This window comes from Eublepharis macularius, chromosome 11, assembly GCF_028583425.1.
Source record: "Eublepharis macularius isolate TG4126 chromosome 11, MPM_Emac_v1.0, whole genome shotgun sequence".
In the NCBI taxonomy this organism is placed as follows: domain Eukaryota; kingdom Metazoa; phylum Chordata; class Lepidosauria; order Squamata; family Eublepharidae; genus Eublepharis; species Eublepharis macularius.
Genome location: NC_072800.1, coordinates 37,189,618 through 37,215,426, shown reverse-complemented (window position 1 = coordinate 37,215,426; position 25,809 = coordinate 37,189,618). Strand labels below are relative to the sequence as shown.

General features: G+C 41.0%; 1 protein-coding gene across 1 annotated transcript; it reads right to left on the bottom strand.

Moving 5' to 3' along the window:
• Positions 1–3,893: 3,893 nt before the first annotated feature.
• TCAIM (T cell activation inhibitor, mitochondrial) lies at positions 3,894–25,006 on the bottom strand. The gene is made up of 11 exons (XM_054992080.1): positions 24,848–25,006; positions 20,015–20,082; positions 16,481–16,616; positions 14,832–14,985; positions 12,169–12,421; positions 10,461–10,583; positions 9,785–9,882; positions 9,051–9,142; positions 7,057–7,289; positions 6,147–6,278; positions 3,894–5,522 (listed from the first exon to the last, which is right to left on the bottom strand). The coding sequence occupies exons 2-11, from the start codon at positions 20,056–20,058 to the stop codon at positions 5,297–5,299; spliced, it is 1,491 nt and encodes a 496-aa protein (XP_054848055.1). The 5' UTR covers positions 20,059–20,082; positions 24,848–25,006; the 3' UTR covers positions 3,894–5,296.
• Between the last annotated feature and the right edge of the window lie 803 nt (positions 25,007–25,809).

Here is a 25,809-nt window from a genome sequence, read left to right as displayed (position 1 = left end):
AAGACCAACTAAATTTTTAGGGTATGAGCTTTTGAGAGTCAGACAAAGGAAGCTTGGACTCTTGAAAGCTCATATCCTGGAAATCTAGTTGGTCTTTAAGGTGCTACTGGACCTGAATCTTGCTCAATCCAAGCATGTATCTCCAGCTAGATAAGTTCTTTGTGAGTGGTTGCCCTCTGCAAGTATGGAATCCATTCTCAAAGTTCAACCCCACCCCCCTTTTCCCTTCCATGGGCAGATTGTGAACCTTTTGAAAGGACCCCTTGTACAGAGTCTCGGCTGCCTCATGTGTGCTTTTTTGGATTGGGGTGTTCAGTGCAGACATGCCGAGAAGGAGAAAATATCCAAGTTTGTCAGGAAAAGGGGATCATTTGGAGCAATCAGCACTATTGATCTAATTTGGTTCAACCCATTAAGAGAGACAACAGTAGAAAAAGTGGAATGTGGAGATTCACTACTTTAGTAGTAATTATTTTAATTTTTTTTATATATATAAAAATGGAATCTAAGGTTTTTAAGGCAAGAGTCGCTCAGAGGTGGTTTGCCATTGCCTGCCTCTGCAATGAGTTTGAACTAACCTGGGCTATTCACATCAGGTTTAAAAATAGGGACAAATTAATCATCCAGCCCTACACAAATGTATTTGAAAACAGATCCCATTGATTTTGACCGGGTTGGCATTTAAGTAGGTTTGTTTAGAATTCTAGCATCAAATTTGCCCATTACACTGCTTGCCTTGTTATTAAGAACAGACTAAAGGTACCAAGGCTGCAATCCTTGGTATCTTCAGTCTGTAAGTCCCACTGAATAAAACGGGAATTGCTTAAGTTTGCTCACCAAATAGACCACCATAGCAGCGTATGAATGCTTAACTACGTGGACGAGAAAGTAAATGTGTCTAATTTTCTAGGTGTTGATACCTGGCCTCCCCATGTGCTCAAGACAGTGTTAAGACTTCACAACCAACAGGCCATTTAAAATGGAGACCCCAGACCTTACAACAATTCTCCACTCCTGAATTACTGTATTTTCTGCACCAGCATATTAAGATGCCCTTCTATGCTTTCTCATACACATGCACACTCTTTATTTAAAGTAAACTAGATTATGGCCAACCACTTCTAGCTGCTGCTTAGCAACAAGACACTGAGGATGCTTATCAATTCTCCATTTATAATAACCAGAGACAGACTTCGTTTTTTTTGTTTTCTCCTAGATAATTCCCCCCCACCCCCACCCCTGAAGGGTCTGTAATAAATGTGGCATAGCTATGCCTCCCAGGACACGTCTGGAAAATATTGCCATGGAATAATTTTCATTGCTATTTACTAACAACTGCTTCCCCAGCTGGGCAGCTGGGAAGGGCTTCCTTGCTTGCTTTAAACATGTAATAATGCCTCCAGTAGCTGCAATGCTGAGATTCACTAAAAATGAACAGGCCTAAAACAGGCCTCATGCAACCAGAAGGGCCCTGCAGGGTCCACTGTCTTTTTTTTTTTAGGCCAATACAAATTCTTGCTTTGAGTTAATGATAGGTTATAATGTACTATAATGGACCCTTTAGCCTAAACTTTTCATCACTTTAGCCACAGTAGCAAACTCTCCTGCTTCTGGTTAAAACCCAAGGATCAACTGTTAAGCCTGTTTCCTCTCTGCTACCCTCTAGTGGCTTGGATGCAGGTAGATACAAGACTCACAGTAACATTCCTGATGTTATTCTAGAATTGCTTTTAGAACACAGGTTTCCCAGAAGATAACTGCCTGTAGCAGCCTTCCCTAAGGAAGTCTGACAATTTCTGTGCATAATGCTTATTGGTATTCAGAAAATAGGGGAGGCAACTTTGATCTCTTCCTCTTGGTATAGCAGCATAGCCTCCCCAATTATTCTGTTTCTCCAGTGGATCACCAGTCCCTTGTGTTGACCCTGCATCACACCTTAAGGATTCTTTTGAAAAGTCTGCCCCCTGCAGGCTAGGCTGGGAACAGCACAAAGGATTGCTTAAAGCTCACAACTATTAGGGCACAATCCTTTTCTATTAGGACAGTTTCACAGTCTTATTTCACACAGGTAAGAAAATTCTTTAATGATACTGATCATTTGGCCAACAGGCCTTGAGCAATACTACATTAATGCCAAAGGAAGGGGACAGCTCCCAAACAGACCCAATTCCTGCAAAGCCTCTTGTGCCACAGGCAAGGATTATCCGGATCAATGTACACTCAAAGAATCCACATCTTCATTCTTTTCATTTCATCTTTATTCTTCTTATTTTCAGGGTAACCATTCAACCCACAATACGTTATGCAGTGAAATCTTCCTGTCTTAATACCACATTAATACTACAAAAATAAAAATATTAAACATTTTAAAGTGTCATGACATTACCACACTTAAAATCCTTTGAATTTAAAACATAAGCAAAAAAATTTGTCTACAGCCAATGTTACTCCTAAGTCCACACCTTCCAGAAGTATTTTTACCTTGTCTGGTAGGGCCAACCCTTCATTGTTACATGGTAACAAAATAATGGCAGGGTTCACATGCAAGTAAAAAATGTCCAAGGCCCGTGTGATTGGTGACTTAATGCAAACTACTGGTCATGTGGTCTGCTTAACAAACCCCCAGCGCCCCCCCCCCCAAATTTGGCATTCCAGGCACACTGCAAAATCAGAATGTTTAATTGAGATCCCCTTGATATCTGTCACATTTTTATCCCACCTTTCCTTCAATGACCTCAGGGTGCTATGCATAGATTCCCCTCCCATTCTATTCTCACAACCAGCCTATGAGGTAGGCTATGTTGAGAAACAATGACTACTGAACCAACATGACCCAGTTAAGTCTCAGGGCTGAACAAAGCTCTCTGAAACTACTATCCATGGTTGCTGGGCTGCATTCAGCTTGGTAGAGCACATCAGGCCTGTTATAGACTATCAAAGCACTTGTGCCTGAAACGTTTTTCCCTCCTCCTCCTCCTGTTTTTTTATACTGAACATTTGGCTAGCTGGAGAGCTCCAGGTAATTTAAAAGCTATCTCACAGTCCTGTGATATTTTAGTTGGTCCTAATTTAAAAAAAACCCAAAACTGTTTTTTGGGATGTTTTAAAAATAAACCAACCTGGCTATCCTTTCTGGCAGCAAAACGTTAAATTTCTAATTGTTCTGAGGATTAAGCTTCTCAAAACTTACATAATACAACAGTTGGAAGTTTGCAACTTGTGTGAAAATGGTCATTTTATAAACCTCTTAGCTATCTGATAGCCACTCTTAACCTATATTGCGATTACAGCTTTCAGGCAAAGTTAGTGTTCAAAATGGTCAAACCGCTTTTGAAATTTTCTTCTGTGATATGCAGAAATATAGTCCTGCACTATAATATATGATAGTGCAGTAAAAAATCCAGGCCGTTTTCACACATCCTACCAGCCGTGGAAAATCGTGCAAAACTCCCAGAACGATGGCGTCGTCCTTGTGCATCTCCTGTCATGACTCCATAGCATGATGACATCAGAAATGATAGGAAATCACACCAGGAAGTCACTGTCATTCCAGGAGTTTTGCGCGATTTTCCGCAGCTGGTAAGATGCGTGAAAACGGCCCCGGTTTTATCTGCAACTGATCATCTATAAAACAAAACTTTTTTTTGTAAAGAGTGCTTGGTTGAAATCCTATTTAAATCCAGTTCAAACAGTGAAGGACCTCTTATTTAACTGGTCTATGGATGAAACTGTGTGAATCCTAATCAATAATTTATAAAACAGAGAGCTCATCCAGCAGGCTCCCCAGGTGATGTTGCTGCAGAATTTTAAATGACAACAGATTTCTTTAAACTCCCCCCATGAGCAAAACTTGACATTTTGCCAACCCTGAAGAACCATTAACAGTCACACAGTCTTAGGATTCTACTTTATTTTGAAAAACACTGACATTTCATCACAAATAGTTTTAAAATCCTGACAACTGAGCTATCATATTATTAACAGCCAGCAGCACTGAAACAGTTACCCGTTAGGGATCATCCAGTGCAGATCTGTGTGCCCTCCGCTGCCACTGAATTCACTGGGGCCAAAAAAATTCCAGTCGTTTGCAGCAACGTTTCTCTTTTCCCGTGCAGATTTCGCCCATTCTTGTAAACACTGAAGGCAAGTTAAACGTTTAAAAGTGTTTTTAAGACACAGAGCTGTATTTTACACCATGGACATTTGAGGCAGTAGGGTCTGATCATTTTTACAGTAAATGGATTTACACTTTTCCCTTGCTTAGACTCACTCATGCACAGTAATGGGACCAAGCATGCCCTGATCTCTCAAGCAAGCAAATTCTCTCCATTCTTTTTTCCTGGTACTGAAATCATTAGATGGCTGCACCAACATATAGATGAAGTACAAGGAGAACATATCCTCAGTTATTTTGGGGACTCAGCCCTCTTGGGCCACATGATCAGCCTGATGTGGCCCCTGACTTGTTCATATAGTGGATAGGATAGACTGTAGTCTGCCCAAATAGGCTTCCTTTCTGCTGCTGCTATAGAAGTACCTTAAAGGTGAAGGGTGGGGCTCTTCCGTTTCTGGTGTTACTGCAGTAAGCTGCAAGCCTCTCCCCTGCCCCCAGTGCACATGTAGAGAGTTGCAGATCAGGAAGATTTAAATAATCACATACGGAAGGGAAAGTGCAAGGTAGTTGAATATTCTTTGCAAATTTATCTGATAAGTTGTATGAAAAGTGAGAGGCCTAAAGCATAAAATAACATTTAAAAAAACTCAAGCTGTACAATAATTTTGTAAAATAAGTTATACTAAAGTATGTTCTCACACTGTTCTCTCTCTCTCTATATATATGTAACTAGATCATTGGCAATACTCGATGGCCTCAAATTTTAGTTTTCCAGTTTTTTCCAATTCTTCCTTCTCTAGAGAGAAGGAAATTTGCATCACTGGTTCAACTTCGGTCACTACTTTTAATTAGGCACACTTTCTTATATATTAAAATCTGTACTGGAAGTTTCATGTTATAATTCACAATTTTGTAATATATAAAACCCATGTTTGTGCTTTTCAGATTTCATTCAAGTTTTCGATAACACTGTCTCCCACGAATCCTATAACTGATATCCTCGTTCATTTCCGATTTTGTACAGAAACCGTTTATTCTTTAAGACTGTGCGTTCTTTAAACAACTTAACCCAGATGATAGATCATTTGTACCTATCTGAGCAGCAGTTAAACTCCTGGGATAATACTGCAATGAAAACACACATTTCAGTAATTTAAAATTCTTAGCAGAATTTTCAATAGGTCATTTTTTCCAGTTCCAGGGAATACAGAGGTCTCCATCCTGCAGCACCGAATAGAAGTGGGAAATGCAGAGACGCGTGCCTTGTAGGTGCGGCAGTGACTCTTTCAGCAGTCTTTTGCAAGAATGGATCATCTGCACACTGGAAACACTGGGCTCCTTGTACAGCTGGTGAAGGGAAAATCTCTCTGTGGAAGCCTTGATCAGTTCCTTTTCTAGCACCATGAGTCTGGAATAGCAACACACACACACCCAAGCATAAATAAAAAGGAAAATGCAAAATTAGTTCTTGGGGTTAGAATCATTTGGTTTTCCCCACCCCATATTTTGAACTCTTCCTCCTACTACAAACACATCTTCTAGACCTCACCACTTCTGCAAACTGCCAGTCATCTGTCTGGTGAGTCCATAGGAATAGGAATACAAAGGTGTGTATGTGTGGATTGGGATAAAGGAGTATTAAAGGGTCTCCAAGCAGGAAAATTCTCCTCCTTTGTCCCGTTCTCTATCCCCACTCTCTGGGGCCAGCTCAAGCGCCAGTTAATCCAAGCTGGGGTAGAATGAGGTAAGGCTGGCTTCGGGCATATTGGCAGGGATGCCGGGTGTGAAATTTTCCACTCATTCTTTCCTGCTTGGGGGAGTGGGGTGAGGCACTCTGCCACAGTTGAGAACGCAGAACTGTTGCACAAGATGCAAATAAACCACAAGAAATCTTGGTTCTCTAAAGGATGCAAGTAATTTGGTTTAGCTGAACCACACTTTTTACATGGTTCTTTGAGGAGTTTTTCTTGGAAACCTCATTAAGTAGTCACAGATGAGCATGGAACACAACCTAAGTGGTGTGTCTACTTACTCTTCCTTTCTTTCCAGATTTGCTCTTGCTTCTTGGGCTTTGGTGATGATAAACCACTGGAGGGTTGCCGGATCACAGACTGTCGGTATGATAAAGTGCCCAAGTTCATGCAGGCTTGGTGCATACCTGTCACTGCAGTTAAGAGAGAGGATGTATTAAGGACACTGCAAACTAGATGGTCTTACTTCCTGTACTAATGGATGTTATATTAAGCACTGTTCGAAATACCCCAGGGGATAACCGAGAAAGGAAGATTGCTCTCTTCTGCCAGAAGGTGAAGGCTTTTTTGTTTGGTGTTCTCTCGCTAACTCTCGTTAGCCCTGTCTGTCTGTATGTGTTAAGGTGTTTTATATTTTTGTGTGCTTTATATTATGTTTTGTTTTAGGTGTCTTGGATATATTTTTATTTAAAATATTTTTTAATGTCTGAAATGTTTTACTGTTTGCTATCTTGGGGAACCTGAATTAGGTGGAAAGGCAGCAGAGAAATGTTTTGAATAAACAAATAGCTTTGTGTACCTCAGAAGACACGTCACAATTGCCTGTTTTGTGAAAAAGCAGCTCTTTAAGACTAACACTGACAAATATTCAGATTATAGCCATTCAGCTGGAGAGGGCTGCACTGACTGTATTTCTCCAGTAGTGGAAGATCTCGGGCTGTTTCCGAGTAAAACTGAATCTGAATAAAAAACAGGGCATGTGTGATGATGTCTTTCATGGCAGCCCTCACCCCTCATGCTGTGTCATGCTGGAGAGAGACTCCTAGATGCAGGGAATGAGGGAGCTGAAAAGCACTTGAAGATGCGAAGAGATTACCACCTGCTAAAATAAAGACCTGTAAGCTAAGCCAATTGTAGAAATAAGGAAAAATGATCCACCCTGGGAACAAAGCCTATTTTTTGGCAACACACCTTTCCAGAATCATTTGTAATCCACGCAGACTGCGAGGGTGAAATGGAAGCCTGCTATTACGCACTCTGTTATAAAAGCCATCAAGGATGGTGTAATACTCTTCAAGGGTCAGCATTGGCTGCAGCTCTTCAATGTACGTTATTTGGATGCCTCCCAGAAGATGACTTACACGGTCCTCCAAGATCAGTAGTTTTCTTTGAAGTGTAGAGTAACTTGGCAACCTCTCAAAAATCTGTGAACATTAAAGAGTTCCTTAAGCACATGACAAGACCCCCCCCCAAGCCCCTAACTAATCGCTAAAATTTGACAAGTGATCTCAGCATTAACTTTGCAATAGAAAAACTAATACAACAGCCTTGAAGAACAAACAAGTATTGAGTTGTTTTTATACTTGTATCTCAACTACTCCAAATGTTTTTACCACAACTGAGTATCATTCAAGAGTATTTACTGCCTAACTCTTTAAGAGAGAGGGATGAATACTGGCTTGGATCCTGCAAAAAAACTCCACTGACTGAATGGATTTCCGTCAGTGGAGCAGGACATCTCCTTCCTTTCCTCTCATTTCCTGAGGCAGCCCCAAATGTGCCTCCCAATATTACTGAGTGGAGTGTATGGAAAATACTGGTGTATCTTTCATGTCCGAAATGAAATATCGAAGAAGTACAAAGCAAGAAGATTTACAATCTGATAAGTGTATGGAATGATGCACTTTATTTAGAATGTCATTGAACAATAGGGTTAATGGTATTCTTTTTCTTTTTGTGTTTTTTTCAACTGTGAAATAATCTTATTTTCCTCTTTTTTGTAACTGCATTAATCTCCAAAGTGCTAGTAGACCTGAATTTTGTTCTGCTACTTCAGACTACCCACTTGAATCTTTCTTTTGTATTTTACATTCGTTCACCTTTTTCTTTTCTCTTGTTAAAAATAAAGAAGTTCCCCAAAATACTGGTCTTGTGGGACAGGGGACCTGTTAGTAAAAATTTCCCACTGGATCCACTCCATAGTCTACACACCATGTCCAGAACTTCCCAGTGCACCTACTCTCTGCTACAGCAGTCATTAGGCACTAAGCAGAAGGGAGCTCTGACTCTCGAAAGCTCATACCTTGAATGTCTTGTTAGTCTCTAATCTCAAATTCTGCCGTTCTACTTCAGACTTGGCTACCCACCTAAAACTAAGCAGTACTAAGCAGCACTAATGAATTCAAAACACTATTTTGGCTAAAATGATTGCACAGGTGTGTAAGAAACCAGAAGCCAGCCATTGGACCATGCTGTTTCTCACACACTACTTCTTGAGAATGGAATTTCCTGTTCTGCCTTCATCACCATTAAGGGATATATTGGCACTGATCTTAGCCTTATTTCTTGACTGAATCAGATCTGAAACTACAGTTTAATGTTGTGTACAAGTCTAGATTCCACTAGAACCTTGGCCAGTGTTAACTGTGGCTACAGTGGCACAGATCAATATATTTATGGAATGAGGGGGTGGGAAGATTGAGCACATGATCCTCTGTTCCACTTCTGATCTCCTAGCTGCAGTGAAGAGGCAGCCAGCATAATGTATGCATTATACTTTGGTAGTACGCTGTTTGATCCAAAACTATAGGAAGTTATATAGGAACTTGCATCAAGCCTCTATAATCATTTTTGGACACAAAAAAGAATATGAAGTATTTGGTTATTTCACTATATTTTAGATTTGGCATAAATTGTTTTAGCCAGTGCAAAGAGAAGCGGCTCATGAGCATACGTATACAATGCTGAAACTCTACTTTCCACCAGCAACGTGACATCTTAGAATTACATTTCAGAAATCAGTGTCAGCTTTTGGCAACAAGTTAACCTTTGTGTGCCTGTCCAGTTCAGCAGCCTGTAGATGCCAACTTTTTTGTATTCTTGAGGTTTCTCTTTTGCTGCACAAATATATGGACACATGCCTAGTGTCATAGAAAAACAAAACATCTCTCAGTCCCAGTTCTTACTTTGGTCCAGTGGTGGTGAACATCCATTGTTCCTAGCATCACATGGCCTGTTGCACTCACGCCTGAACGATCGGTGAATATCACTGTGCGTTCTGTTGGAAAGGGGATGGGGCATTTAGTCCCTATCTGCAGCCATTTTATTTGTAATTTCCCAAGAATGGGAGTTATCCTAAGGATTCCCAAACGTTTATTGTGCTTCCCCTGCTGGAAATTTAGGCTGTCAATGTCCCCCTCCTTCCTGTGACGATATATGAAAGAAAATTAGCTAAAACCAAAGTATTGTCAAGCAGGTGCTTGCAGTCATCCAAAAGATCACAATATTTATTTTAGATCTTTATAGCCCACTTTTCTCCCCAGTGGTGACCCAAAATGGCTTATAGCATCATTCACCTTCCTTCTATTTTATCCTCACAACAACCTTGTAAGGCCAGCTAGGCTGAGTGTGTGTGACAGGCCCAAGGTCACCTAGCAAGCTTCCATGGCAGAGTGGGAATTTGAACCCAGGTCTCCCAGATCCTTGTCTGACACTTTATCAACTCTAGAGAAGGCAGCCTTGAAGGCATCGTGTAGTTCTTTCTAAAATACTGAACTCTGCCCAGAAGGAAAGGATACCAAGTCTGGAGCAGTCTCAAGTTCTGAAATACTATTCAAAACCTATTTGATTAGAATCTTTTTTATGAAGAACAGCAGAGTTTGAATAAATGAAACAAAACAGCAACAGAAACAACACATACCTTTTGCATTCCTTAGTGCTTCTGGGCTCTGCTGTGCCAGCCGACTTAGACTGTGCAGCTGGCTACATCGATGAGCAATACCCCAGCTCCTCTGCCATCTAACACAGAACGCAGGAAGATTTTTTGTAGAAATCCTTGCAGACGAGAGATCTACAAATACCTTTTCCCAGGATGAAAAGTCCCAAGCCCTTCCCCAGTCACCGCCCAGCACTCAGGGTCTTGTGTAAAAGCAAAAGGCATACACAGCGCAGCTTGTTTTTCAAAACCTGGTCCCCCAGCCCTAAACTCAGAGGCTACTTTGGGGATAAGGGAAGGAAGCAGTATTGCACTCTTTTGCCTCCTCTTTTCCCCAAGCAAGCTCTCCTTTGTGTGCGCGGGAAAGGAAGTGAAATATATGGTCTCTCCCCAACAATTCCAAGTGATCCCCAGAGGATCTTCCTCTTTTAAGTTCACAATGGATATGTGGAGGAGATTAGTCTGAAAGATACCGACTGGCCCCAGGCGCCCCAAGAAAGCTTCATTCCAGCCCCCTAACTACTCTCCCACAGAGCACAAATTTTTACATCCATGTGAAATACGTTTGCCTGTCTAATGCTGACTGTACTGCTCTGCCCACCAGGTGTCCTACACACACACTGGCTCTTTTTCACCCGGTACTGGAAAGTTCATTTGTTACCTAATATCAGACAGCTGCAGTTGATGAGAAAGTTCACCTTTCAAACGGTCCAATTCTTTCCGAAGCGGTAAGCTATTCTTCAGCTTCTTTATTGCACTCACTTCATTATTATCTAACCAAGAACTGGAAAAAAAAGATAAAATGGATCATCATAAAAACAGTGATGCTGCATAATTAGGCAAGAAGATTAAGTTACTGCTTAAAATCTTGTTACCAAAGTGCACAAACGTATTAAAAATGGCAAGGAAGGGACAGAGAATTAGCCACCCTTCTGAAGACCGGAAATTATATTTACACAGTATAGAAGCATGAAACATTCTGTGGTTTTTATTTTGATCCCTGCCATAGTTTTTGTGGTTTGTAGCACTTTGTTGTTATGGCGATTTCTGTATTCCACTCTGTATGCTGCCTCAAAGACGCCAGTATGGAAAGGCAAGGCACACACACACACTGGCTGCCTCTACTCTTGTTCCTTTAATAGTAGCCCAACATGCAGAAATAAAGCAGGAGAAGCTTTTCCCATGACTTAAATTTTCAAGTCATGTTTCTGCTTCAGCTCCTAATGTTTAAGCTGTTATTGAGAGCACAACGAATAAGAATAAGCAGTGACTATACCACGTTGCTATGCAGCGTACAAGGTTACATTATAATTTGCCACTACTCTTCAAATCGTACATGTGGCAATGTCCTATTTCATAATGCAAAGCGGATTTTCCCTATTTATTTTGTACATTTTTATACCTCCTTTTATCCAAGGAGCTCTGGTGTCTTACATCATTCTCTTCTCCTTTATTTTACCTTCATAACAAGAGAGAGAGAATGAAAGAGAGAGACTGCCCAAAGATCACCCAGCAAGCTCCATGGCACTGTGGAAATTTCAGCCGGGGTTTCCCAGATCTTAGTTCAACACTTTCACCAGCATATCATGCTGATGTACTCTTTTTCAGTGTCAGATGCAATCTGATTCTTTCCCAGAATTATGCCCCCCCCCCGATTCTATCTGTCATTACTAGAAAATCAGTACTTCCCCCCCCCTAAACTTTTGCTTTCCTACACAACATCTTAAAACCCACTGAGGATACAGATAAGTTTCTTCCTATCCTTTTCGTTTGAAGGCAGAAGGAAACACTTTATGATGAATATTTTGGGTATTGGAAGTGCGGACCCACTCTGCTAAACTTAAGAATCTGTGATTTAAACTGAATGCTGCCTCATTCTCCACTCACATGGCATCCTAGTGATCGTAGCTGTATGTTTGAAAAGCTTCCATCAAACACTTTCTTGCTTCAGCTTCAATCGTAAGTTATTCTATTGTGTAGCCAGATGCACTGTACAGTGGGCCACAAAAACATGTGGAATGGGAACTAAGTTTGTGCAGTTGGGCAAACAGAGAGCATCTGCTGGTTCTTTAAAAACAAATAGACAAAAGGAAAATTAAAAGAAACAGAAGAGGAATATCGCCTCTGTAGCCAATTTTCCTTCCCTTGGATTGATGCATCTGAACTCTGAATTAATGAGAGATTCACTAGTGAAATGGAGGGGGAGGTAGAGAGATTTGTTAATATTTATTCCCTACTTTTCTGATTAAACAAATCCTAACTTGCATGGTTTAGCAATTAATGGCAAATTAAAATCTTTTTTTTCATTTTTAACAATGGTAATCAAACAGAAAAAATACAAAATATTTGTTAACTTAAAAAACAGATACCTAAGAGTAGTTTCCATCCTCTGAGCTTGTTCAAGTTCTTCCTCGGGGTCCTTGAATCCAGTAAAAGAGTAGTAAGTCTTGTCCCATTTGATAGGCCTGCTGAATGCTCTTTGTGCTCCCTGGTTAGACAGAGTCTCCACACTGCCATTTAAGCTTTGGACGTGCTCAGTAGATAAGCTACAGGAGTTCAGGATATCCAATACTGTGCTTAGCAGGTCCCTGGTTTGCAAAGTAAAACTGACTGCTCGAAATCCTGCAATGCACAATCCCAGAACAAGCCAGTAGTCAACAGAACATATTCATGCTGTTTTTATGTTTTATGTTATGTAGCCATTGATAAATCTCCTGGTGAATTTCAGCCACTAAGTTCAGGGGCAGATTGGGTTTTTTTTTTATTTACCAGGAAAATTCCTGGTGGCTTCTAGCAGCCAGGAACGTACGAAACCAAGTGGTCCCAGTGCGGCTAGCAGTGTTGCAGTGACAGCTCAGATGGGTGGGAACAACAACAAGGACCACAGGTAAAGGCTCAGCCATCTGAGCCACCACTGCAGGGGACATTGGGTTCAGCTTGCTCCTGAGATGTTTTACAGAACAGGTAAGAACAAGTTGTGAACCTGCAGGGACTAGCATATCATTTTCTCCTCCCCACTATTGCCCTTTTCATTTCTCTGAAAGGCCCACAGCGGCTTCCCTTTTCCTGCATTTGTCTCTCCTCCCCATACACAAAGCAACCTACCTTTTGTCTCCTCCCCATGATCAACTATATTTATTTACTTCATTTATGCAACTTTCTCCACAATGGGGACCCAAAGCAGCGTACATAATTCTTCTCTCTTCCATTTTTTTCTGCACAACAAACCTGTGAGGTGGGTTAGGCTGAGTGTGTGTGACTATTCCAAAGTAGACATGGGCACGAACGAAAAAAAATTTAACGAACCAGTGGTTCATGGTTTGGTGCCAACGAACCCGAACCAGTGATCTGCAACGAACATTTCCCGCTGACGAACCGGTTCGAGGTTCGTGGGCGTCAGAACGGCCCCCGTTGGACTTAGAGCCCATATTCCCAGGGAGTGTTTAGCAGGTTCTCCTCCAGCCAGCACCTAAGTTTGGTCAAGATTGCAATAGGGATCTTGGAGTTATACTTTCTCCAATCCAAGGCCCCCAGGAAACTCCCATTCGATACAATTAGAGCCACCAGTTGATGTTGGCCCAGTGTACAAGGGGTTGGTAGTCAGAACTGCCTATCAGGGTTTGCAGGGATGAAATTGGATTGCCCATGGCTACAGAACACTCCCCTTCCCCCTTCCTCCCCCCGGATGTCTTCTACCATGTAACCAATTGTAACCAATTTGCAGCTCCATGGTTGGAAGGAAGACCTGCCGATCAAGGTAAGCTGGGCTTCAATTTGGGTCTCCAGGGCGACAGAAGGAGTGTAGACAGAGTTCAGGCATTCCTCCAGCTCCGTTTCCAAGGAAACTGATTGATGGTGCCTGACTGTCTGACTTCACGAATCGCGGGCGAACGCAACGAACCAGGCTTCCAACGAACGCTGGTTCATTGGCCATGGACCCTCACAAACCGCTGGCAGTTTGTGGGTTTTTTTGGTTCGTAATGAGGTTCGTGCCCATGTCTATTCCAAAGTCACCCAGTGAGCTTCCACAGCAGAATGGGGATTTGAACCCAGTTCTCTCAGATTCTAATCTGACACTCTAACCACTACATCACAGTGGCTATTTTTGAGTGGCTGCTATTGAGCAATAGTGAGAAGCTGTTCCTGGGTGAGCCATGGAACTCATGTGGTATCAAGTATTTGTGGTTGCTACTGGGCTTGGCCCTGATTCTCCCTCAAAGGCCAAAACAGCCCTGGAAAGGGCTCCACTCCCTCCCCTTTTACTGACAGAGATCAAGGCTTCAACTGGCAATACAGTTGTGGTTGCCTAGCAACAGCCACTAAGGGCATTTGTTTCTTAAAGCTACAGAGGTGCTTCTATTATATTGGGGTGTTTTTATTCCTAGGGATTTTTTAAAAATTTTGGATATTTCGGCAAACCTGGGGCTTTTCTCAAATTTGTAGAAAGATCAGTCTTGTCTGTTCACCATCTCAGTCTCTGGATTTAACTATCCACAGCTTTGGCCATGCTGAGAATTAGATATATAGGTATGTCTTTGATTTAAAATAATATTGGATTTTTTTCATAATTAAGATTCAATTATATATGTAAATATTTTTTACCATAATGCTTCACTAGAGAAAACATGTAAAACAGAAAACAATGGGAAATATTTCACACTTTCTAAATAAGAACACCCTAACAGCATTTCTTGAACTAAGAGGCTGCATGAATATTCCAAATCTGTACCTTTAATTTTCCAAAGAAAGCTCTATTAGTCTATTGGAGATCAGTTTTACGTACTGTATCATGGGAAAAGGGAGGGGGGATAATGTTATATAACCTAACTAATCTAATTTTTAAATCTAATTTAAAGTACAACTCAATTTTATAAGAGAATTTTTAATCATGGTTCAGTGTCTACTGACTTCCATGGATATCTAAAAAATCTCTATAAATGTCTTAAGAGGTCCAGGGCTAACAGCTATTAAATAGTCTTGTACAATTCAAATTTATAAGAGGAAAAAAGAAATAAAAAGGTGACAAAAATACCTGAAGTCCCAAATGATTCTTGAACATTGGAAGGGTTTGGTTCTCTGTCTCGGACATAAAAAGTGAGTTGGGTTGGTTTGAAAGAACTGAAGCCTGGCTTCTGGAGATTCTCCAAATACCCATTTAACCTCTTTAATGAATTTTCATTGACTTCCTGAAAATAAACCACCCCAAAAGGAATTACTTAGGAGCAGACACCAAGTATGAACAAGTACACCAAAGGGTGACGGTGCTTGTTCACAAGAAGTTTGCTTCATACTATATTAATATGTAAACATCTACTCATTGTTATTTTGTACACAATACAATGACGATAGCATTTTAATAAAATTATTTGCTGTATCTCTATGACAACCATGAATATATTATCTTCAGAAAACACTTCCCATATTAATTTCTTGGCTGCAGAAACCCAGTGTATTAGTAAGAATTCTAGGGGATATCCCGAGCGCACACAGTTCATGCAAGATACTGGCCTGGCCTGCTAGATGTCACTGAGACTCTATATGATTTGAGAAAGCATCAGAGAATATACGCAACACACACCTCTACACACTTCTCCTTGCTTTGCAGGAGAAGATTCCTCATATGTAATGTTTCTTTTGGTTTGTTTGTCCTGCCTACTTTTTGTCATCATCAGACCCCTCCTCCCACCCGGGCTTCACTTACCCCCCTCTCCTAGTTTCATTTTTGTTCTTTTTTGAAATAAATAATATATACACACACACACACACACACACACACACACACACACACACACAGTTGTAATAATAATATTCTGTTGTAATATTAGATGCAGCAGGTTCTCTGAATTCCCAGCTTTCATTTAAAAAAAAAGTCTCTAGCCCCTTCTCTTGTGGAGATATAAGAAAAGGGCATATCTCTCCAATGGAGGGGGCTAGAGACTTACTTTTTAAAAAAATGAAAGCTGGGAATTCAGAGAACTCATTGCATAGATGATTGCAACAGTATATTTATATAGAGATATGAAAATGACAATTAATAAAAATTGTAAAACCCTGGTGGCTTGGGGGGAGGGGCACTTCCAGGGCCAGAAAAAGTGGCATAGTTCAAAAGGGACATAGCTGTGTCTGCTCTGGGCTCCATCCCCAGAGGTTGGTTTGCCCTGCTGGCACTGGCCTTTGCCTCCTCACTTTGAGTAGGACACAGGGAAGGGGATTTAGGGACTGGTGATGGAACTGCTCCCCTTTTAGGATTCCCCATGCACCTGTGTTTTCAATTTCTATCTTTTAAGAAGCCTTTATACTGATATAAGCACACACAAAAAATAAAAAAGCGTGTGTGTCTGTGCTGTGACGCCACAAATTACAACAGCACCCTCACTTGAAAATCCTGATTATTTACGGCATGTGAGGAAGAACTTCACAACTGTAAAAATGCAGAAGGAGGGCAGATGTGTAGAAGAACAATACCCAAACTGATTCCAATGCTTGTGGAGAAACTGTCAAGAAAATCAGAAACAAGTTGTGTGGGCAGAAAATCCCCTTATTAGGATATTTCTCTTGCTGGACTTGCAGTCACAATTCTCACACTGACCACAAGCATTAAAAAAAATACCTTAAGTGATAAATCAAAGCTTTTATGGTGTCAAAACAAACTGTTAAGCCGTAAGGGGAAAGTGTTTTTACCCTCTCTCTTGGATGCTGGCCAAAGAAGTCCGGATGCACAGCAAAATAGAATGGCCGCAGAGCATTGACAGCATCAGCCCCTGATAAAGCTCTCATCTGGATAACAAACTGCAATGGTAGTTTCTTGAGAGACAACCTAAGTAAATAAGTGTATTGTTAAGCAACTAAAGCACTTCAATAAACAATACATTCAGGCCATAGCCAAGGTCGGGCTAGCATGATGTTACTCAACAGCTCAGGAGACACATGTGGCTCTCTGGCATGCCACCTGTAGCTCTTCTGAGCATTGTTCCCAAATGTAGGCCCTAATGTAAGACCCTTGCCGGGTGGGTTTTCTGGCTGCAGAACTCATGTCAGGGATGAGAGTAAATATGGCTGTTTTGGTTAATGATAATTGGAAATGTGGCTCCCTGCAAGCCTCAGAGTGACTATCACTGGGCTAGTGGAGGCGGCACACCACTTGCAGGATTAGTTTGTTCCACATGAAATTGTTTGAGAGAGCGAGCAAGCGAGCTGTCTTCTAAAATTATAACAGGATATTAACTTTTTAATCCAACTTGCATGTTTTTATGCTAAAGCACAGACAATTAAAAACCTGAAGCAGGACTATAGAGGATTCCATTTATTTATATATTTACTCCATTTATACACCCACTTTTCTCTCCACTGGGGACCCAAGTGGCTTACATCATTCTCTTCCATGTTATTCTCGCAACAATCCTGCGAGATAGGTTAGGCGGAGAGTGTGTGACTGACCCAAGTTCACCTAGTGAGCTTTCATAGGAGAATGGGAATTCAAACCCAGATCCAAGTCCAATAAAGTATGCACAGTGGCTCACATTGTCACTTATTATTTCTCTGAAGCTCTACCTAGTGAGAAATATAACTACAGCTTGTGATACATTACAGTAAGGATGTGATAATTTTGAAAAGGCAATTAAATTAGGATTTGTACCATAAGCCAACAGTTATGAGGAGAAACTTCACAGAACGACTTACAATGATACTAGTAAATTTAGAATAATGAGCATGAATTTCTGGCTGCGGCCAGAAATCTCCATTCTTCTAATTTCAAGGCTGTTAAAAAACATGGGAAAAGAAAACTGCCTCCCCATTTGTTCACACAGGCAGCACATCCCAATGGTCTGAGGGCATTTCTAACGTGTGGAAAGGAAGCTCCTACATTTTTTACTTTCCTTCTTTGTATGGCTTGTTTACTCTGCTGTCTTACTGGCTGCTTTTATGAGGTACATTTCACACCTGGAAAATTATCCAGATCTACGTGAAGGACTATCAAATTATAGTTTTGTTGTAGAAGTACCATAGCAATTTGAATGTCCCTGTGAATCTGTCAATGAAGCTCATTTTGGAACATCAAACAGCATCATATCACAGATCATATTATCAAAAATCTATAGTCATAAATCCTTAGAGCCTGCAGTACTTTTTCATGTACACTGTTGCAATACAGTATAAAGCCATCTTTTCCTAGTTATTAATATACTTATATTCCACTTTCCCAGCATGTAGTCACCATGGCACATGACTGGGGTGGGATGTGGAGAACTATATAACAACTGAATAACCCCCCCAGAATAAATATTGAGAAAATATATCAGCCAGTTGGTAAAGTTACAACTTTTGAAAAATACCCAGTGAAAAAGGAAAGTTATCCATTTATTTACTTCATTTATACTCTGCCATTCTCTCCTAGGGACTTGAAGTGGCTTACATCATTCTCTATCCATTTTATCCTCATAACAACCCTGTGAGGTAGGTTAGGCTGAGAGTGTATGAACAGCCCAAAGTCACCCAGCAAGTTTTCCATTACAAGAGTGGAAATATGAACCTGGGTCAGCCAAATCCTAGTCCATCACTCTAAACACCACACTGTTATATGATCCATTTGGAATGAAAGGAGGACGAAAAATTCATCAATTCCAGAAGGACATTTCTTCCACTTGCTCAGGACCTCTGCCGATTCTTGAGACAGATGATCAGATTACATTAGCACATTTTATCATGATTTGATACACAAAGCAGGCCTGACCTGATTCACAAAGATGTCAGGACGATTTACACTGGAAGAGACTGTAAGGTCTATGCATTCCTGGTTGCATAGAACTTTATGAGTTAAATGAGCATCTTGAAGTGGGCTCAGAAGCATCCTGGCAGCCAGTACAGTTAGAGAAACAAAGGCTGCACATGCTCATGTTTCCTGACATTTAACAGGAGGCTGGCTGCAACATTTGTCCAGCTGAAGCTTCCAATTTGTCTTAGAACACAGATCACATAGGTCATAGCACTCTTTAAGCCTGGATGTTACAAAGGTTGTGCAAGCATGGCATGAGAGCAGATGCAGTGTCTATGTGGTGGTGGAATCGACAAAAAGCTGGTCTAGAGATCACAATCACTGTCTTATCACCAAGGATGCAAGCCAGTGTTCATGGGATAACAACCACTCCACTCTGCCTTGGATCTCAGTGAGAAAGGTGGACAATAAATAAGTAAATAAATATTTAGGCCCTCCAGGTTTAAGAAAGATTTCCCACCAGCCATTTCAGACAAAGGAAGCATGCAATATTCAGCTAAGCTGTTTCTGCTTAACACTTTGGCTCTGATCCATTGAGTGACTATGGGCACAATGCACACACACAGCTTCTCACTTCCAAAGAGGGGCCCAATCTGTACAAGCAAAAACAACCACCTTATAAAGAATGAGGGAGTTCCCACACATAAGAGATCAGCATGCATTCCTGACCATATTTCGGTCTCTTCATCAGGGAATTTTATTAATACAGTAAACTTCCACTTTTAAAAATTATTATGGTTAAAAGATGCAGTTTAATCTTCTGATTAAAAAAGAGAGATATGCTGCTTGCAGGCCCATTAAACACTACAGCTAAACTGAAATGCTGGGTGTCAGAACACTTTGTTTAAAGCAATAAGGAGATTAAAGGAATAATAAATTTGCTATTCACCAAGTGCTGCTAAAAACTCTTCACTTTCTGATTCCTACTGTGAAAAGAAATGCTTGCCAATAGGAAGAAAGATTTAAAACAACTGGAATTGCAGAAACAATTGCAGAAAGTTAAGAGGGATGCCCAATGCTCTAGAAGGAGGAGGCATACAGGAGACAGCAGGAAGTATCTGGGCAAAAAATTCAAGAAAGAGCGGAGTCTGATGCTAGCAATATTATTACTGCTGTCTCACTAGTGGGCACAGGACTATTCTGTCAGTGCAAGATTATCAGATACAAGGGTAGGCATATCAGATGCAAAGTTTAAAACAAAATTGCAAATTCTTATTGGAAGAAAAAATTCAGCATCCTCTTTGAAGACTTGTGTAAACTTACAAAACAAAGAGGAAGAACACATGAGTTATGAGAAAGCACTTGAACAGTATTTCTAAATTACAAAATTAACAGACTAAATCAATGAACAAAATTTCAAATCTCCAAGTACTGAAGTCACCTTTATACAATTATATATTCTGATTTTTTTTTTAAAAAATTAAGGAATATTGCCATCTTACCTTGTAGCCATCCCCCAACGGTAAAACATCTCAGTGCTTAACATTGCTTCCAAACTGCTACTAAATTTCTGTAAGAAAAAATAAGAAGAAAAAAATATTAAGCTATGAATATATTTCATTTTATATTTTGTTTTAAGTAATGCTTATACTTAAAGTAATAAAATGAAGTTTTATACAACTGCAAGGTGAAACTGACAAGATTAGAATGCAAGCAGTTTCTGGTCTAGTCAATTTCAACAGAGATAAATAAATGTAAGGGGGAGAGAATAACAGAAAGACAAATGTTGAACATTGGAGGCCTAACTGAGGAGAGAGAACTTTGCTCTGCTTTTATTTATGGGACGGAAGGCAAGCCTGTCAGAGGGAGCTCACAAAATAATCTACATAATTTATTACTAATATACTTGTAAAGTGCCAAGTGCTCCAAGTGCAAATTTCTATATATAATTCAAAGATATACAGCAATTCAATAAGTTTACAGCAATAGTATAAACAATGTGTAGAAAATGTATTGTCGAAGGCTTTCACGGCCGGAGAACGATGGTTGTTGTGGGTTTTCCAGGCTGTATTGCCGTGGTCTTGGCATTGTAGTTCCTGACGTTTCACCAGCAGCTGTGGCTGGCATCTTCAGAGGTGTAGCACCAAAAGACAGAGATCTCTGTGTCACAGTGTCACTGAGAGATCTCTGTCTTTTGGTGCTACACCTCTGAAGATGCCAGCCACAGCTGCTGGCGAAACGTCAGGAACTACAATGCCAAGACCACGGCAATACAGCCCGGAAAACCCACAACAACCATCAATGTGTAGAAAAGATCAAAACTAACATACACCACTGGTTGAATACAGGTAGGTATATAATCCTTATGAAACTTATAGTCTAATGACTTTTCTCCATTTCTTTTTTCAGGTGACAGAAGACCAATTCCTTGTAGGATCTTCACAGCAAGTTCAAAACCTTCTTCTTCTAGTCAATGTACAAACAGTTCAATAAAGCTTTTGACTCAAGCCAAATATTGGATATGTGGTCTTTCAAAACTGGACAAAGCCTGATCTTTCACAAATGGGTGAAGCCTGACAGGCGTGTGCCAGCATTATAATCCTGTTTCGTACTAATCACTTTTTCAAAGGCTTAATAATTCAACAATCATCACTAGAAGAAATAAAATTCATATTGGACAATGTAGTCTTAAAGAATCTCATATGCACCAGTGTGCTCTAGGAGAATCTCATCCAATATACTTATATACAAAAGCATGTCAATCAGTTTCCAGTGGATGTAATATGTGACAGACATTACTGTAGCTCACATCTTGCATCATTTCATTTTATATAACATCAATCACTCATCTTAAAGAGACAAACCTTACATCATGCCAGAATACAAAAATCCATAGAAAGTACTTACATACAATCATATACAGGAATACAAAGACTTATAAAAGGACTTATAAAAAGCAAGTAAAGCCTATGCTGCTATTCAAACCATTTGGTGCTAATAAATTTAACCTGTAAATCCATTCAGTTTCTCTCTGCAGAAGTTTTCGTTGGGGATTCACCTCTTAATTGCATTTAATGGCCGCTAAGACTGAAAACCTAAAGGTATTATTTCCTGAGTGGTCTTCTAGAAAATGAGAGACTAGGGGAGCGTCTAGTATTTTATTTTTTATTCTAGATCTATGCTCCTGTATTTGGATCTTTAACGGTCTTGTGGTATTTCCTACATACAATTTTAGGCAAGGGCACTGTATAATATAAATCACATAAGCAGTCCTGCATGTGGAAAAAGAAGCATCCTGAAAGTTAGTATTGGAGATGGGGTTCATTATGTCAGAGACCTTTACAGCAAACCTACATACATTACAATTGCCACAAGGAAAATGTCCTTTCTGTTCTGGTATTGTTGTACTTGAGTCCACTCCTGATATCTAGAGTGCACCAAAATGTCTTTCAGGTTTCAAGTTCAACAGTATCCTATTGAGGGCATAAGTTCACAGCCTGGAAGATTGCTAATAATGTGCCAATATCTCTTAATGATGGCACTGATTTTAAATGAGAGGTGTAATCAATTGCCCATTATTCTGTTCTTCCTTTCTCCTAGGTTTTAATAAAGTGCTTCGGTGCGTTTCCACGTATCTGATAATGGTGGCACAGGGATATCCGATGATGCAGTAATTAGGAGGTTCATATGGGAACAGGTGATCCTTCAACCCTGGGAGGTCGGTTAGGATGAGTCACCCAGTATGCTTCCAGGGCAAGCGGGGATTAAAACCTAGGTCCTTCCAGATCCTAGTCTGACACTCTAACCACTACATTTTTATTTCAATTTTAGTGCTGAAGTATTTTTATGAGAAAAAAATCTTATGCAAAGCCAAAACTGAGTAGTAAAGAAAATTCCCATGGACAGATACTCAGAAGCCTAGGTAACATTTTTTAAAAACCAGTTTGACACCCTGGTTTCATACTTGAAAGGGTGACCTCTTGTTTGTGTTAGGCATGATCCACACTGGTCCCAGTGTAACCTGTTAGGGCAGCAGAATAAATGTGTATTGGAGGGAGAAAGGTGTAGCAAGGAAATGCAACACAGCAACCTGCTCCCTTAAGATGGAAGTCACTGTGTTATATCTTCATAACATGCGATGTGCAACAGTGCATCTTCCAGGAGCTTCAAGGGTGTTTTATGCCTATTCCAAAGTTACCCTGCAGAGGATTGCATTGGCTGTAAGGATCTGATCCACCAGATCTCCCACGTCAAAGTCTGATGATTCTGACCGCAACCAGGAGAGCATAAAAATACCATGTGTTGTATCATGTACAATAAACTGAGTCTCAACAAGTTCGTTTATGACTAGTGTAGAAAAAACTATGAAAAGTTTTCACAGCTGATAAGCATTGTAGGATAACAGGGCAGAATCAGTTGGATTTTTTTTCCAGCTTGCCAATGACAAGACTTTAAATATCTTAAGACTACATTCCATAAACTTAACCAAATCCTTTTTTGCTTTATTTAGTTTCTCATGATGCAATAAACACTTCACTGGTCAAAAAATGGCAAAGCTACTCTCAAATACTCAGTGAATAAATTAAGCAACTTCATTTAAACTGGGTATGTGTGTAAGAGACAGATGGACAGACATCTTATTTTTTAACAATTCCATGTTTCTCTCTCTAAGAATGTTTTACTGCCTACCATGCAAACCAAACTTCGCTGAACTGTTAAAGCTTTCTGTGGCTAGAAGCAGAAAGGGGGTGGGGGCAAAGGGCCAGAATTAGACGATGTTTGCACAATGGAAAGTTTAAAAGACTCTCTTTACGCAATCAGCAGATCATACTATAAACAAGTGACAAGCCACCTTCTGGAGACTATACTGAGCATGACTGACAAGTGGTCAAGAAACTGCAGTCTGGGAACAAAACCAGTCCTTGTGGAAAAAGGGCCTTAAGGGAACCTTAAATTAGCCTCTTTGACTTGGCAAGGTGCAGTAGAACATAGTGATTTGCTGGGCAACAAGTTACATTTTAACAGCATTGAACAACCAGCCTGCTGCCTGTGCATCTGGAACTTTTACATGCCAGTCATGATTATACAAGTATTTCCATGAAATAAATGTTATGCTGTCTGATCTTAAGTTTCAGACAATATTTTCACAGAGAATGACTGCCTTCCTTCCCAAACACCGTTATTTAACTACAACTCAGTGTCTAAACATATATTGCTAATTGTTTGTTTGTGACCTGTCATTTATTGAGTAGCCCCATCCTAATCATCCTTACTTAGAAATAAATTCAATGTCAATGGGATTTGTTTTTAAGTAAACGCATATAATTATTTTAAAGGAAATATGCATCTGTAGTTAAAAGGCTCGGGTCATGGGTGAGGTGAAAGACCTCTGTCTGAGACCCTGGAAAGCTACTTCCAGGCAGACAAGGCTGACACAGATAGATCAATGGTTTGATTCAGTAAAAGGCAGCTTCATATGCACATATATGCACAATTGCAGGTTAAAGGGGGGGAAATGGATTTTAAGTCTTTTCTTTTAAGGCTGCTGCAACAAAAATATGTAAAATTATATGACTTGTCTCTTCCAGGAATAGCTGTGTTAGTGGGTTGCAGCAAAGATAAACATGAATTCCATGGCACTTGGAAACTAACAGCTTAATTTTTTGGGGGTTAAAACTCACTTCATCAGAAGCACAATGAGCTCACCTGTTAAAGAGAACTATTTATATTAAAAGCTGCAGGTGAGAGAAAGGTGTGCAGCTATGTGGGGAAGGTGTTACAGACAGGCTTGTATAAAACAATATCCAACCGAAAGAAAAATCGACCTACTCTCAACTGCTTTGGTCTAATACAGGGTGAGCCATGGTTAGATTATAGAAGTACAGAGCAGAAGTAATTCATGAGAGTAACTTGGGGGGTGGATATAGACCAGAATGGCTACTCATCTAAGACAGTGCAATCCTAAAGCCACTTTCCTGGGAGTAAACCTCACTGAGTAGACTTAAGTATGATTGTGAGTAGCCCTGCTTAGGATTTCTTAGTGAGAGCGGAGGGCGGGCCCTGGTTATAAAACCACCACTTGAACATTACTGAGATGAAGCCCCTCAAGAGAAAGGCGGGAGAGATTCCGAGTATTTTTCCAGCGTCCGAACCAGAACACCGAACTCTCCCCTCCCTCCCCCTCCCCCAGAGGGTTTCTGGGGGGAAATCCACGCACCCACCGCCCGACCCCCCGCTCTCCCCAGAGCATCCCAGCGAGTTGCCCAGCCTCGCCTCTCCCCTCTCCTCGGCTCCCTCACGCCACCCTCACCGAAGCGCCTCGAGAGCCAACCTACCTCCGCGGCTGACCGGCTGCTGCGGCGGCTGCTTGAGGCGACTCGCCCCCCATCGCCTCAAGTGCGAAGGGCGGCGGGGCGCGCTGGAAGGACGGGCAGGGCAGGCTCCGGCGCCGCTCGGATGACCTCCCGGCCCAGAGGAGCACCTGAGGCGCTGAAGACCAGTGGGCGGGGCCGATGTCGTCGCGGCTCCGCCCACCCCGGCGTCACCAGACGAAGGTCGCGCGCCCAGCTCAACCCGCTCTCCTTGGCCCCTCCCTAGCTTGCTGAGCGAGGGCGGGGGAAGAAGCTCGCTTACCGCCTGGTCGCCTTCGGACGCAGCGTCTTTGACCACGGCTTAAGGGCACAGCGGCCGGTGAGCCTCTAGTCCCTCTTCCAATTGAAGCCTCAGAGAAACCTACTCCCCCTTTTGAATCAGCTTTCCCTCTGGCTCTGTTGCGAATGATTAACTTGGATGGTCCAACTCCTGCAAGGACAAGGAGTTGCGCAGCAGCTGATCTCAAGTAAAACCCTTTCAGCCTCACACGCCCAGCAGAACAGCACTGGACCCCATGAGACTGGAACCTGCGAACTTCTCCTCTCTGGTCACAAAAGTGTAACAACCACCTCTGCTCCAGTCCCTTACACATGAATCCATTCTTTTCTGTTCCACAATCCTTTCCCCAATTGTTTTAAGTTTAGGTAAAATTTCATGTCCTAGCAGGCCTCTGAAGAAGTGAAACCTGACTCACTAAAGCTTATGTTGAAATACTTATTTATATTCCTCCTTCCCCGCATCAGCAGGCTCAGGGCGGATTACAATCGTAAATAATGGCACCTGTTTTTCTTTGCTAAAACAGACTAACATGGCTTTTTTTGGAGGAGGGAGGCATCAAAATGCTTTGACATTTAATACTAAGTAAGTGATTTTAAAAAAAAATTACACCCTTCTACCTGCTTTTCAGATAAGAAAATTTTCAGGG